We start from the raw sequence: 12693 nt of genomic DNA on the forward strand, positions 1-12693 counted from the left end.
ACAAAATGGATAAACATGAACCTTTATCACCCCATCCCATGCCGGAATCGAGGTTCGACTAGAAAGAATGAGCCTGACAAGCCATATGTGAGGTTTCAGTGGCTTAACTGCAAGGGATTCCGGACCCACTGCGGTCGTTCAGCAGAAGAAACCCCGGTTGACAATAAGAAGACGGATCTTGAGCCTTACCAGAAATGGAATACCTCAAACAACAACTACGTGCTGCCATCTCTGTAGTCCGGCAAGATCCCGTTTAAACTGCTGACACCGACTGCTGTGAATGGTCGAGTGGGTATGGTACCTTAGCTAGAGATGTTCTGGGCTGATTGTCTTTAGATGATGAAAATCAAGGCAACATTTAATGCAGCAAATACCTTCAGCGCGCGAAGACCTGAGAAGACATCACCTCCGACTTTATCGTCAAACTACCTTTATTGCCGGCTTGTAACGCGATGCTTGCCTTCGTTGACCGCCTCACCAAGTGCGCCCATTTCATTTCCACTACCTCTCATTGTAGCGCGGAAGAGAGGTATCTAAGATCATGGGAGGGGAACCCACAGTTGGAATGGTTAGTGATTCTTTCATTCAAACATTTCAAGACAACTCATTTTCTGACTCTTTTATCACTCAAGATAAACTTCTGGAAACCTGCAAGTATTATCACATATTATACCCAGCTCTCCATGATAAAACTGGCGATTTTTTTTAGTTGGGAATCCCACACATGGCATATATGGGCCCAACTCAGTTTCCAACTGTACTCTTTCGCCCTTTTTGAATCGGAACAGATCGCCGCCATGTCCCTTGAATCACCTACTCCAATCGAAAGTACTCAGTGGCTCATGGGTCAATGACGCCGATATTTTGGAGGCACTGGCAGAAGTACACAGAAATCAGCGGTCTTGAAAGGCTGTCATTGATATTCACTGCACGAGAGATGAGATCTAGACGAGGCTGCAGAACGTGGTTAGATACCGACCAGGTCTGGGGAACGAGCGAGTTGGGGAAGATGAGACGACGAGGCTCTTTGCTTATTTATATAGCAGGGATGTTGCATAGCGGGGCCCGTGAAAATGAATTCTCGTAGTAAGACCCAAAAATACCTACGGTACATTCATTCCACCTGCATTTTGACCACCTTCATCTCTATCCCAGGTACATCTTCTTCTACTCCCATAATCTGTTGTAGAACTGCTCGGTCAACAATTTCTTCATCGTCAAATACTTTTTGGCATATTGTTAGTACAAAACTGTGTAACAGAACGGTTACCAATCATACGCACGTCAAAAGCGCTGCCTAACGCCCTTTAGTAGTATAGACATCCGAAGATACTCCGAATTACGTAGGTTCGAAGCAAAGAAAAAAAATCGACATGCAAAATATATATAGATCACAACTGCCACTGCTGTTGCTGCTCTTTGAACTCGGCGCTAACTTCGTTGAAGACTTTATGCACAAGTACATTTTCGTTCTCTAATCTCTGCTCTTTTCTTCTCTCTGCTCTGCTCACTTGCCCAGCGCTCATGTCAGTGCCGTATCTATCTATGCTGCCGGTCCCGGTCTCCAGTATTTTATCCTTGGCCTCAACCAGGTACTGAAATTTGATTTTGATGGACATGTGGAACGTGCCTGTTTTTTTGCTTGTTGTGTTTTGCGGATTTGACGGACGTTGTTTGACGCATTGATGTCAGCGCTTGTTTGGACTTCCTACAGGACTCGCGCAGCTGTAACAACAGCATAAGTAATCGTGTATAGACAGTACCGGCCGCCCCTTCTTTGTCAAAGCATAGTATCAGACGCACGTGGTTGGCACTTGGCAGCAGTGCATTACCAAAAAAAATTGAAGGCTTGGTTTCCTTAAATTACATGGCTACCGCGCATGCTTTCAGTAAAAATCCGCAGGGTGCAACGGGCGGCAGACGAAGGCTAAATAATAGGGGTAGACAAAATGCAGCTCATTGTTATTTTTTATTTCTGTTAGGGAAGCAAAGGGAGACCTGATTTCAGGGTGGAGGCTTAGGAAATGACGACAGAGAGTCTAGAACAGGCCCATAGGAATTAGTGAATTTGCTTCGCGACGCGAGTGACCTCGACAGAGACGCGTCTGTCTTTGCAACATGATAATCGCGTCTGTTGCGTTCTGAATCCTATCCTCTTCAACATCCAGCGCTCCAAGAGCAGTTTACCACCCTAAGAACAACGTAGTGAATATGCCAAGACGATCAGCTAAGTATAAAGCGACAGCACGAGCCAGAGAGCTCTATCGAATGGCGACTATCCTCAATCATAAGCAGCTCAAGGCCAGTCTGTCCATTCCGTATCATGCTCTCAGGACATCTCGTTACCTCAATCGTCCGAAGAAGTATGGTCAGCTTCGTAGTAGGGATGCTGTTGCCAGAATTACAAGCATTCATGAGATACCAGATGAGGATTTCCGCCGCAAACTGCGCGTCAACCATACGGAATTTCGAAAGCTTCTCTGCCTTATCAAGGACCATCCAGTTTTCGTCTCTCATGGTCCAAGAAAGCAGGCGAACCCCCTTTTACAGCTTACAGTTGCGCTCTATCGACTGGGACATTGCGGATGTGCTGCGAGCACTTTTGAGATAGGAGAGCAGTTTGGGGTGTCAGGTGAGTGCCCACGCCACACTGCATCCAGAAACATTAAACCGTTTCTTCGAGATTGATTGTTATCCATCAGAGGGCACGTCGGCCATATGGACGACTCGGGTAATCAAGGCCATCCTGTCATTGGAGCGAAACAACGTATACTGGCCAGATGAAAATGAGAGGAAGGCTATAGACAGGCACTTTGAAGAGGAGGAGGACATTCCTGATGGATGTGTGGGGATTATCGACGGCTTCCATGTTCCCTTCGCTTACAAGCCTGCTCGCCATGATGCTGTCGATTTCTTTTCATACAAAGGGCGCTACGGCTTCAATATCCTAGGAATTTGCGACCATTTGAAGAGGATTCGGTACTTCCAGTACGGTTATCCTGCTTCTGCTCATGATGCTCGTATCTTCAAGAACTGTTCTCTCTTTGAAGAGGCTAATGCCGACGCTCAGAGTAACAGAGAAGCCATGTTGCAAGGCCGAGCTGTTCATTCAGAAATGATCAGTCAAGGTGAATATCTTTTGGCAGATTCGGCATTTCCTGCTGGGGATTGGTGTGTACCGCTTTTCAAGCGTCGGAGAGGTCAGAACGACCTTGATCGGCCAGAAGTAAGTTTATTTGTCCGCATATCTCATGTATAGACCTACATGCTCATATATACAACAGGCCAAGTTCAATAAGAAGTGTTCGAGTGCCCGAGTCAAGATTGAGCATGCCTACGGAATCCTCAAAAACCGCTGGCAGAGTCTTAGGAGCCTTCGCGTGAAGATTCGCAATGTCAGAGATGAAGGCGTTGCGACATGCTGGATCCGGGCCTGTGTGGTATTGCACAATCTGCTCATTGACACAGGTGATTGGTACAATCGACTGGATGGTGACGCTGATGAACCTGATGATTACATCGACATCGAAAGGATGCAAGAAAGGATGGAGAGGGTGTTAGAGCGGCACAGGGAAGAAGAGGAGGATGAGGCACGTGATGCAAGAGATGCTTCGAATCTCACGCGAAAGAGGGTGATGGAGCGAATGCAGGAAATAGAGCGCAGGGATCTTCTATGATCATATCTGCAGGGGAGAGGAAGAGACGACTGAGAATGCATATCATAATTATAGAGAGGGAGCTCCAGGCTCAGGCCCCACCATAACTTTCGCCTCCTCCCAACTTTTCCCAGACCTCATCAGCATCTCCATCTTCCTGTTCCAACTCTCCGCCAACATCTTCATCTTTTCTGTCGCCGCATTCTCCCGTGCTATCGTCACATTCTCCTGCGCGATATTCATCATGTCTGCATGATGTTTCTCCTGCACGGAGATTTTCCGTTCTTGAACGGCCAATAGCTCCTGATGCCGCCGATCGTCGTTGCCCTCCTGCCTCATGACCAGCTCATCCATCTTGTCATCTGCCGAGACAGCCTTTGCCTTGGAAGACCTTATGGATGCTCTCTGGCTCTGGGTTTGGGCTCGGATTGGTGTAGACACTGAGCCCAGCACAGATGAGGACCGTGCAGGTTGAGACGAAGAGCGGCTCTCCCTGCGGATAGCTGCAATGATTGGAGCATCTGCCTCTGACTCGGTCTCGCTAGCCTCACCTGCACCGTCCCCAAAGAGACCACCATCCTCTCCTGACAACTCATCTTCCGAGTCATCAGCAGCCATTTCGCCCCTTTGGCGCTCTATCAAACCATCGAGGGCAGCGAGATCTCTGTCGGGACGATTGAGAGAGGCGTGGAGGGTCGAAGAGGCGTGGTGGGCAGTGACGGAGGCCCTGTCGCCAAGGACAGGTAAAAGGATCTCGTAGAAGGGGCAAACCTTCTTTCGTTGAGCTATTAATGTTCAGTTAGCCACGACGTGCCCATGCTGCCTGCCAAAGTACTTTTACACACCAAGGAGACTCTCGTCGTCGATCTCCATCGCCCCAGCACCAGTCCCGGTCCCTATCTGGGATGCCTTAGTGAAGCTCTCGACAATTTGATTGATCTTTCATCATATCAGCGCTCATGAGCATACCAAAAACGAAAAAGACATATTTACTTTGAGAGCAACACTTTGAAACTGGCGTCGACTGTCGCAGCCATTGTCAGTAAGGTACTGTAGACACTTTCTCGACCAAAAATCCTTCTTCTCATGACCAGTTTTCCAGTTATGAAAGTTGGGGAGCCTTCCATTCTCAGGAATGGTTGACAACCATACAGCAACGTGCTCCTCTGCCGAGACACCATCGCTGTTGGTATCTGTCGCCCATTGCTTGTTGGAGTTTCGCTGCTTCTTCTGAGTCGCCTCAGACGCTTGATTCTCGTTCTCGTTCTGCCTTTTAGGGGGCATGATTGGTGATTGTTGAGATGAACGGAGTCTGAGATAAAAATAAGTCAATGGTGGAATGTGTAAGATTTCTAAGAGAAAAAAACACGTTACGCGTCTTGAAATCATGCATTCTGAAGCACGAAGAGCGAGTTTGAATTGTCAAATGAATTAAACGACCTCCAGAGGCCGTTTAATTCGAACGGCTTTTTTCAAGTTATTTCAAGAGGAATTTCCTTTCATGGTAAATCCGACTCGGACTTCTGCCAATTCAATTCCAGGGTTTTTACGCCACAAAGGGTTCAGGAATGTCATTTTCCCTGAGGGAATTGGCAGCTCGTTCATCAATTCAGAATTATCATCGAAATAGCATGCATTTTGTCTACCCCTAATAGGGATTCAGTCGGAAGACGCGACGCGTCAGGCGTCAGTGTCCTGAAAGCACCGCCCCCCGGTCCCCGCGTTACAGTCTACAACACAAATTATCCGTCTGCGTACAGAGAACATGGATCTTGTATAACTGCGACTGTAGTACGTACATATGCTAGCCAGCGGATATGATAAGATGTCTACAGCGCGGTGCATGCATGCGTATTGATAGGCGCTCTTTGTCTTATCTCTGACGATGGTGTGAAGAACGGATCGGCGCAGCAAATTTACTTAATAATGAAACGACCCTATAAATTGCCGCTCTCAAAACAGCACCAACGAAATACACAAAAAGCAACTCGCGTGTCGCGTAAGTGATCGCGTCGCCCCTGGCCCACCGAATTTCGCTCAAATCAAAATCTCAAATAATGCAGTTCGTGCCCTGCTCCCTGGGCTGGACCGGACGCGCTCGATGACTGAGACGGTATCTGCTCAATTTTTTACCTATCAGCTTGCAGTCCCCGATCTACTGCTGCGTGATTGTGCTCGATCCCCGTTAGATGGAAGAAATCACAAGAAAAGAAATTACGCGGTCCCTTGCCCACTTTCATATATAATCCACACTGGCTATTATTCTTCACCCTCTTCTTTCCTACCCTTCTCTTGTCTCCATAACAGCCATATATTGTCCGACGACATACGCTCTTTGCTTAACTATTTCCAACTCCTTTTAATCCGTTCCAGGCAAAAAATACATCAGTCGACATGTTTGCTCGTGCCTTCATCCTCCTCACCGCCGTCGCTGGTGTCCTCGCCGACTTGACCGTGTCCTCCCCCGCCACTCTCATCGAATGCCAGCCGGCCCTTCTCTCTTGGTCCGGTGGTACCGGTAGGTCAATTTTCTGCGCGTGAGCGGATAAATCGCCATTGGCCCCCGGAGACGCGTAGTATGAAGATTGGTTGACCAACGTTGCTCTTATTAGCTCCTTATTACCTTGCCATTATCCCCGGTGGTGAGGCCTCTGCCGCCTCCTTGAAGGATTTCGGAGAGCAGTCTGGCACCTCTCTTACTTGGACTGTTGACATTGCCTCTGGCAATTCTGTGTCTCTTAAGGTTACAGACAGCACTGGTACCATCAACTACAGTAGCCCTGTCACCATCCGTGAGTCCGTACCCTACTCCGCACAGTACCAAGCTAATGCATATGTCAGAGGCTGGCTCTAGCAGCTCTTGTGTTTCTACTTCTACTGCCGCCACAGGTTCCACTGAGTCCACGGAGTGAGTATCCGACTTGCATTCAATGTCGGCAAGTGAGCTAATCAATTGAATTTGTCCTAGCTCCTCTTCTTCTGCCAGCACCGCCGATGCCGCCGCGTCGTCCTCCTCTTCCGACTCTACTTCCGCTTCCAGCGCCGCCTCTGCTGCCGCTTCCACGACTTCTGCTTCTGCTAGCGCTTCTACCAGCGCCTCTTCTGACTCTGGCGCCAAGGGTTTCGCCTCCGTCTCCCTCATTGCCACTGCTCTCTTTGCTGTGACCGCCGGTGCCATTGCTCTCTGGTAAACAGCTGGAGAAAGTTCAGTTGTCCTTTCGCTTTCGACTCAATATTTAGCTTTATGTTCTACTCATAGATCTCACTTTGTGACGGATTTAGATACGAAGATTCATCCTAACGCCTGATATGTCTATATACGACGTTCTTTCATGCATTCGTTCAGCCCGTTTTCTATGAGTCTTCCAAGGGATTATTCTGTTGATATCTTAACAGCCTCTCATTCGGACGTCTCATCTCCAAGCCTTTGGCAAAGAAAAGTTTTATTCTATGCCAGAATGCTGTCAACAAAAGTACAGACAGACTAACGGCTCTATTCGCTGTCTGTTCCTCACTTTAGTCTGCGTGAATGTGACTGCGATCAGTCTACGTGTCATCTACAACAGCCAGATTTCTTCTTACATTTTGCTTCTATCTTGCTTGCCAAATGTCAGCATTCCCAGCTTTGCTGTTGGTATTGATGCTTCGGATGTCCGCCCTTTTCTAGAGAAAGCAGAGTCAAAGCCCTCCAACTCCCTAGTTCCTTCGACCTCCAGTTCAATAACCTCGTTCTCGTCTACCTCCTTGTTACTATACAAATACCAGTTATTACCAGTACAAGGGTCCATCACATCAAGTTCCTGAAGCATTTCTTTGTCACCGCAGGAGCAAAGGACGCCATATTGGATCTGCGTATAGGCGGCAACTTCGGTAGGTGAGCAGCGAGAAAAGCAGGCTCCAGGAGATGGAACTTGATGGAGGATGGAAGTGGGCGTAAAAAACTTGGAACACCCGAGAGATGTGAAAGAAGACTCTTTCAGTAGCTAGGGTCGATGTTCAGTGTAACAGTACTTTGTTTCGTTTTCACTTGGGATCAACTCACGAAAATGGTGTCTGGTGTAGGTGAACCAAACACCCCAGGAAGGAGGAAGGTGAAAGTAATAAACGAGCAGAAAACAAAGGCCAACAACAACATCGTATAAGAAAACTGCAGGCTAGGCCAAATGCTTGTTATGAATAGGCGATGAAATTTATATTGGAGACTGTCGCTGGCGAGACAACAAACCTATCCGTCAACAAGTCATCACATTGTCGGCGGTCATGTCACCTCGACAATTACTATAATCAGCGTGGGATCAGCATCTCTCCCAAACCTCAAATGCAGTTGAATGCGGTCGACAGTAAAACAGTTGGCCACTACTGATGAGTCTAACCTTCTTACTACAATTGTGGTTAGGTTTGAAACCTTACTAATTTTGCTTTGTTCGACGGAGGGACAAAGAGACCCGCCGCGTTGGGTAAAAGAGAACCTTCTTCTTTTCTTACTTTCCCAAATTTTGAGAGTTAATCCAATTAGATTATAAAAGTGAATGCATAAATAAAGGATTTTTTACAACGAAAGTAAAGCTGCAGACATGCCTTTATTTTTCATGCACTTTTTAGTAGCATGACAATCAATTGCAAGAGTAAAGAGTAAAGACGGAGATCAATCTTTTCCTTATCTGTCATAATCTGTCGTAAGTTGTTAATGAACAACGCATTTTGTCTTCCAATCCATACAATACGAGTACAACAGGCAATTGTTTGCCCTTCGCTGCCGGTCATCTCGATACAGATATCAATAGTAGCCTTTTGGTTGAATGTACATGTGCAAATACAATATTTGTAATATTAAGGCGGGTAACTGACGATAACAAAATCAATAGAATGCCGCGGCCTTTCATGTCGCCTGAGTGCTGAGATAACATACTGGACTCAGCTGTAGAAGCCAGAAGAAACACGCTCATTATCTTTCAATCCAAGATCATATCTGAAGCTTCTCCCTGCACATAGCGTTGCTTTCTCCGATAACCATCCCCTTCCTCGTCTCTGTAATGAATTGTATTAGCGACCAGTGACCACTGGTACATTTCAGGAGACAAGAGGACCTACTCTTCTTCCACCTGTCGTTTACTTGTTGTAGTCTCTCTTTTCGCTGCAGTCTCCACCATTTTTTGTGCCATGTAGATAGGTTCGTACTCTTTGAACTGGTTCTGGAACTATGCACCCAAACTATCAGATTCTCATCCATCGGAGATAATTCAATCGCTCACACTCATTGTGCTGACACAATACCGTTTATTCTGGACATGTGCAAGAGCATGCTCGGCCGTCCAATTGAATTTCCACATGAGATATCCGACAACAATAGCAGGCGAGAGAGCAATTCCCCCTTCGTTCATCATGTTTTTAGCAGCTACTAATGGGAATAACAGGTATCTTTGCTTACCGTTACAATGTGCGAGAACAGTCCCACCCGTGGAAAGTGCCTCCTCCACAAAATCTCTGCAGGTAGGGAAAATGGTGATCAAATTTTGATCCTGCGTAACACACAAAAAACATACTGTCAGCGTAGATTAACAAGGAATTTGTCCGCATACAGGATGGTCACTGATGTCGAGTGTCATGTATTTAAACTCTTCCGGAAATCTTGGAAATATTAATCTGGCTTCCTTCTGGTCTCGAATACAAAGCCTACATCACACCAATGTATTAGTTCAATATGGCGCTAGAACCGCAAAAGATGGGCCCAAGGCAGAATGATACTGACACATGCGTTATTCCCATCTGTTTCATCTTGTTTGAGTTCAAAGATGCTTGAAATGGCCCCAAATATAAGCCAGGTATTATAAGTTGCGCTTCCCGTCGCATCTCATACCTATTTCTCTCGTTAAATAACCTTCCGCCTTGTCTTCAAACATCCATGGACATGTGTCACTCACTTCCATTCGCTATTCCCATTGATGATAGATGAGTTGTTCATCGGCGGAGGTGGGGCGCCATTATGCTCTGGAAGACCATTGGGCATCCAAGTGGATGTATTAAATGAGCTTGCGGCAATGTGATCCATGGAAACAGTAGAAAATTTTGCGGCCTTCTATTCTAAGTTCGGCTTCGCTGCTGGTTCGGAGGAACAATATGATGCGCGATGGCGAATAGTGTAGATCACTGCAAGTACAGCGCAACTGTCGGGCACGAGAAGAGAATCCGAGGTGTTTTAAAGAAGTAAGATGTGGAGGGGATAAGATAGTACCCTAGTGATTAACGGGTGCGATACTGTGACAATGAGAGAAGATAAAGATGATGTTGAATATGTATAGGTTTCATGATGTGCGTGGTTGTAATTATTAATAACGTGCAGATCATGATATCCGCGCCGGCGGCCGTTGTTGTTTCGTCTGGCTTTCTTTGGCGCCTCAAGAGATCACGCACGCTTGCATCAAAGCATGCATATATAGTAATACGTACTTGCTATCCTACACATGTTTACATATTGGTGCAATGGTGGAGGCAACGTCAATTGGCATCTGCGTGATGTCCTTCTACAATACTAATCTATGGAAGCCAATTGTCTAATCCACTATATCTAAATACCAGAGTACGTATTATCAGTGGTCTTGCACTTGTTGTAATCCAAATGACGGCCCCACCAAGCCATGCCGTGGTACTGAACCATCTCCTACTGCGTACGACAGCTTCCGAGATACTTTGTTCGTTGGACAGAAATATATAACACATACGGTACTGTAGCGTGGGTAACTGTTACTGGAATAAGATTGCTAACAATCCCAGATGATAGAGGTTTACTATTATCCGTTTATTGAGGGTTACTACTCATGATCTGCTACCTCCACTATCATCGTTCACCGCTCGTCCACGGCACGGACATAGACAGATTATGTTCGAGCACGATTGGCCGTAGGAGGAGGGCAATGATGATAAAAACGGCATGTCTGATACGACAGCAATAATATCAAGGGAAGTAGTTTGTCATTCGAAGAGCGGGAGAAATTTGGCTGATAATAATCAGTTTCATTAAATGTGATGTCTACTGAACCGCTTTCACAACATGAATAACGTCACATCCCTCACGAATATCCGAAGTATACACCATGAACACTATCTCCCTCCTCCGCCAAAGCCTCGTTTAATACCTTCGCTAGCCTCAGACCCGCCATAGCCATCATTTTCTCCAAAATCTTTTGCCTTCCAATTTCTCCCAGATACTCATCAGTGTCGAGTTCTATCAATGGTTCGTTTGGCTGGCCGGTGTATTTACTGGGCCAAACGATGTCACAGTTGAGTTGATGAATGGGACTGATCCAGTGATAGGGGCAAGAAGGAAAAGTCATATTAACTTCCTTGACTGCAAGAATCTTTGGAGTGAGGGCTAAAGTCTGATCTTCGAAATTTGCTGTTTCAATCACAGGAAGCGCAAAAGAAAGCTCGGCCAGTTCCGAAAGTCGACCGGGAAGAAGGGATAGAGCAAATGATGCAGCTGAGCGGAAATGATCTTTGATGATAGTTGACGCAGAAGGCGGAATAGAGTTCTGAGAGGAATGAGGATAGGGATCGCCTGTGGCCGGACAGGAAATCCATGAATCGACTTCATCGCGCCACCAAAGGCGGATTCCCTCCCATACGATCCAGCGAACGTATGGGTCGAAGATTGCCCCTGGGAGACACCTTTCAATATGTTTTCTACAGAGACGTAATTCTTATTATCAGACGCTGGATCCATGTGGTAAAAATTCAACTAGTATCTCACGATGGTAAGGGAGAGGTGTAGTTTGACAATTCGCGGATGTTCTTGGTGATGATTCCTGAATCCCACACAGAATGCAAGCTGAACATCCATTAGCTCAAAGACACAATGACTAGAAGAATTCTGTACTTACTTCCTTTCTCTTCCTTCAAATAAGAACTTGGCTATAAATCAGACGAATCAGCTCACATGCCTACGTGCCCATCTTTTCATACATAACACACCTCCGTTTCCGCCCTTATCCCTTCCTGCGAGATGTAACGGTTGGTGAGAGTCTCCAATGAAATGAACCAAAAATCGCAATGGAATATCCACGTCTTTTCCGCCCTTCCCGTCCATTATGAGCCTAGTGAAATTTTGGATAGCTGTAATCACATTGACATCTTCGTTCTGCCATCCATGCTGACCAAATTCGCAGTGGTCCTGGGGATGATCGTTTCTTGCTGTATGTAAACAATCAGTATGTACCTTAATTATTAGGGTACATACACACCATTGATATAATGCATAGGAGCTGTTCCACGATACCTGTTCCGCACAATGTCGGCCCAAGCAGCTACCGGTGCTAGGTGACAGTTGGCTTCCTCGGGAAGAATACTGCATAACTTTGCCCTTGTCGATGGGAAAAGATGTATTTGTGCTATGGTTGCAACCATCTCATGGCCTGGAATCGGTCATTACCAGTTAATAACCAGCAGACACCAAGCATAATTCAGGAACACCTACCAGCTGCGCCCCAGGATAGGGCTGAAGGAAGGGCGGAGGCAACTACCACGGCCAATGGCAGAAGCTTCATGATGACAGTGATTACTTGCGACCTGTAGAATTTGAGTATAGCGCAGCGCCTAGTATTATTGACAGTTGGTGGATTGCGACAGATTATGAAGAGTAAGGATGGGAGTTTTCAGACTATCGAGGATAGCAACCTGACGTATGACGGTGGGCACAGGTATATCAGTAGATAAAAGTGTGGGTGTTCTCAATATAACGTAGTATCTGGATGGTTAATGTACTTGGGTAGGATGAATTGCAGGACAGATCCATCACTCATCGTATCATTCGTTGTCCAGCTTCTTCTGCTGCTGTGCTCGCCATCGTCATATTATCCGCCTCCTTCCCCCCCGACGTCCCCGGAGGCGGCGGTCGCCGTTGTGGTCGTTCCTAGGACTGACGTGTCATTGAAAGCCCTTTGTGCCATACTAGTTACGTAACGTAAAAGCATTTCTATCAAACGGTGCGCGACCGGGAGGACAAAGTCTCGGCGAGGGCTTCAGTGTTTGGTCATTATTTCCG

The 12693-nt window shown here is 46.5% G+C and overlaps 6 protein-coding genes across 6 annotated transcripts; 2 read left to right on the forward strand and 4 right to left on the reverse strand.

Moving 5' to 3' along the window:
• Positions 1-2165: 2165 nt before the first annotated feature.
• On the forward strand, positions 2166-3714 carry CNA02500 (conserved hypothetical protein). Its single transcript, XM_566636.2, has 3 exons — positions 2166-2632; positions 2703-3226; positions 3285-3714. The coding sequence occupies exons 1-3, from the start codon at positions 2212-2214 to the stop codon at positions 3675-3677; spliced, it is 1338 nt and encodes a 445-aa protein (XP_566636.1). The 5' UTR covers positions 2166-2211; the 3' UTR covers positions 3678-3714.
• CNA02510 (hypothetical protein) lies at positions 3614-5165 on the reverse strand. Its single transcript, XM_566637.2, has 3 exons — positions 4650-5165; positions 4502-4595; positions 3614-4441 (listed from the first exon to the last, which is right to left on the reverse strand). Exons 1-3 carry the CDS (start codon positions 5043-5045, stop codon positions 3726-3728), a joined length of 1206 nt encoding a protein of 401 aa, XP_566637.1. The 5' UTR covers positions 5046-5165; the 3' UTR covers positions 3614-3725.
• Positions 5166-5918: 753 nt separating this feature from the next.
• Positions 5919-7014, forward strand: CNA02520 (hypothetical protein). Its single transcript, XM_566638.2, has 4 exons — positions 5919-6174; positions 6269-6448; positions 6498-6564; positions 6625-7014. The coding sequence occupies exons 1-4, from the start codon at positions 6051-6053 to the stop codon at positions 6845-6847; spliced, it is 594 nt and encodes a 197-aa protein (XP_566638.1). The 5' UTR covers positions 5919-6050; the 3' UTR covers positions 6848-7014.
• CNA02530 (Delta-12 fatty acid desaturase, putative) lies at positions 6950-8103 on the reverse strand. The gene is made up of 4 exons (XM_024656203.1): positions 8030-8103; positions 7699-7934; positions 7239-7639; positions 6950-7177 (listed from the first exon to the last, which is right to left on the reverse strand). Exons 2-4 carry the CDS (start codon positions 7789-7791, stop codon positions 7168-7170), a joined length of 504 nt encoding a protein of 167 aa, XP_024511862.1. The 5' UTR covers positions 7792-7934; positions 8030-8103; the 3' UTR covers positions 6950-7167.
• A 102-nt stretch (positions 8104-8205) lies between these two features.
• Positions 8206-9943, reverse strand: CNA02535 (hypothetical protein). The gene is made up of 8 exons (XM_024656060.1): positions 9578-9943; positions 9406-9513; positions 9236-9329; positions 9085-9175; positions 8909-9027; positions 8748-8854; positions 8566-8684; positions 8206-8499 (listed from the first exon to the last, which is right to left on the reverse strand). The coding sequence occupies exons 1-7, from the start codon at positions 9703-9705 to the stop codon at positions 8609-8611; spliced, it is 723 nt and encodes a 240-aa protein (XP_024514132.1). The 5' UTR covers positions 9706-9943; the 3' UTR covers positions 8206-8499; positions 8566-8608.
• Positions 9944-10117: 174 nt separating this feature from the next.
• On the reverse strand, positions 10118-12419 carry CNA02540 (conserved hypothetical protein). Its single transcript, XM_566640.2, has 6 exons — positions 12127-12419; positions 11894-12064; positions 11625-11843; positions 11534-11564; positions 11404-11481; positions 10118-11336 (listed from the first exon to the last, which is right to left on the reverse strand). The coding sequence occupies exons 1-6, from the start codon at positions 12194-12196 to the stop codon at positions 10724-10726; spliced, it is 1182 nt and encodes a 393-aa protein (XP_566640.1). The 5' UTR covers positions 12197-12419; the 3' UTR covers positions 10118-10723.
• Between the last annotated feature and the right edge of the window lie 274 nt (positions 12420-12693).

Source organism: Cryptococcus neoformans, chromosome 1, assembly GCF_000091045.1.
Source record: "Cryptococcus neoformans var. neoformans JEC21 chromosome 1, complete sequence".
Lineage (NCBI taxonomy): Eukaryota > Fungi > Basidiomycota > Tremellomycetes > Tremellales > Cryptococcaceae > Cryptococcus > Cryptococcus deneoformans.

What these genes read in the sequence shown, in the direction of transcription:
- CNA02500 (XM_566636.2), top strand. Translation starts at nt 2,212, where the DNA reads ATGCCAAGACGATCAGCTAAGTATAAAGCGACAGCACGAGCCAGAGAG. An exon ending in AGAGCAGTTTGGGGTGTCAG is followed by an intron (nt 2,633 to 2,702) that starts GTGAGTGCCCAC and finishes GTTATCCATCAG; the next exon opens with AGGGCACGTCGGCCATATGG. An exon ending in ACGACCTTGATCGGCCAGAA is followed by an intron (nt 3,227 to 3,284) that starts GTAAGTTTATTT and finishes TATATACAACAG; the next exon opens with GCCAAGTTCAATAAGAAGTG.
- CNA02510 (XM_566637.2), bottom strand. Translation starts at nt 5,045, where the DNA reads ATGATTTCAAGACGCGTAACGTGTTTTTTTCTCTTAGAAATCTTACAC. An exon ending in TTCAAAGTGTTGCTCTCAAA is followed by an intron (nt 4,596 to 4,649) that starts GTAAATATGTCT and finishes ATATGATGAAAG; the next exon opens with ATCAATCAAATTGTCGAGAG. An exon ending in CGACGACGAGAGTCTCCTTG is followed by an intron (nt 4,442 to 4,501) that starts GTGTGTAAAAGT and finishes GAACATTAATAG; the next exon opens with CTCAACGAAAGAAGGTTTGC.
- CNA02520 (XM_566638.2), top strand. Translation starts at nt 6,051, where the DNA reads ATGTTTGCTCGTGCCTTCATCCTCCTCACCGCCGTCGCTGGTGTCCTC. An exon ending in CTCTTGGTCCGGTGGTACCG is followed by an intron (nt 6,175 to 6,268) that starts GTAGGTCAATTT and finishes TGCTCTTATTAG; the next exon opens with CTCCTTATTACCTTGCCATT. An exon ending in GGTTCCACTGAGTCCACGGA is followed by an intron (nt 6,565 to 6,624) that starts GTGAGTATCCGA and finishes AATTTGTCCTAG; the next exon opens with CTCCTCTTCTTCTGCCAGCA.
- CNA02530 (XM_024656203.1), bottom strand. Translation starts at nt 7,791, where the DNA reads ATGTTGTTGTTGGCCTTTGTTTTCTGCTCGTTTATTACTTTCACCTTC. An exon ending in CTACACCAGACACCATTTTC is followed by an intron (nt 7,640 to 7,698) that starts GTGAGTTGATCC and finishes CATCGACCCTAG; the next exon opens with CTACTGAAAGAGTCTTCTTT.
- CNA02535 (XM_024656060.1), bottom strand. Translation starts at nt 9,705, where the DNA reads ATGGATCACATTGCCGCAAGCTCATTTAATACATCCACTTGGATGCCC. An exon ending in AATGGGAATAGCGAATGGAA is followed by an intron (nt 9,514 to 9,577) that starts GTGAGTGACACA and finishes CGAGAGAAATAG; the next exon opens with GTATGAGATGCGACGGGAAG. An exon ending in TGTTCTCGCACATTGTAACG is followed by an intron (nt 9,028 to 9,084) that starts GTAAGCAAAGAT and finishes TGATGAACGAAG; the next exon opens with GGGGAATTGCTCTCTCGCCT.
- CNA02540 (XM_566640.2), bottom strand. Translation starts at nt 12,196, where the DNA reads ATGAAGCTTCTGCCATTGGCCGTGGTAGTTGCCTCCGCCCTTCCTTCA. An exon ending in CCTATCCTGGGGCGCAGCTG is followed by an intron (nt 12,065 to 12,126) that starts GTAGGTGTTCCT and finishes GACCGATTCCAG; the next exon opens with GCCATGAGATGGTTGCAACC. An exon ending in TCCTATGCATTATATCAATG is followed by an intron (nt 11,844 to 11,893) that starts GTGTGTATGTAC and finishes GTTTACATACAG; the next exon opens with CAAGAAACGATCATCCCCAG.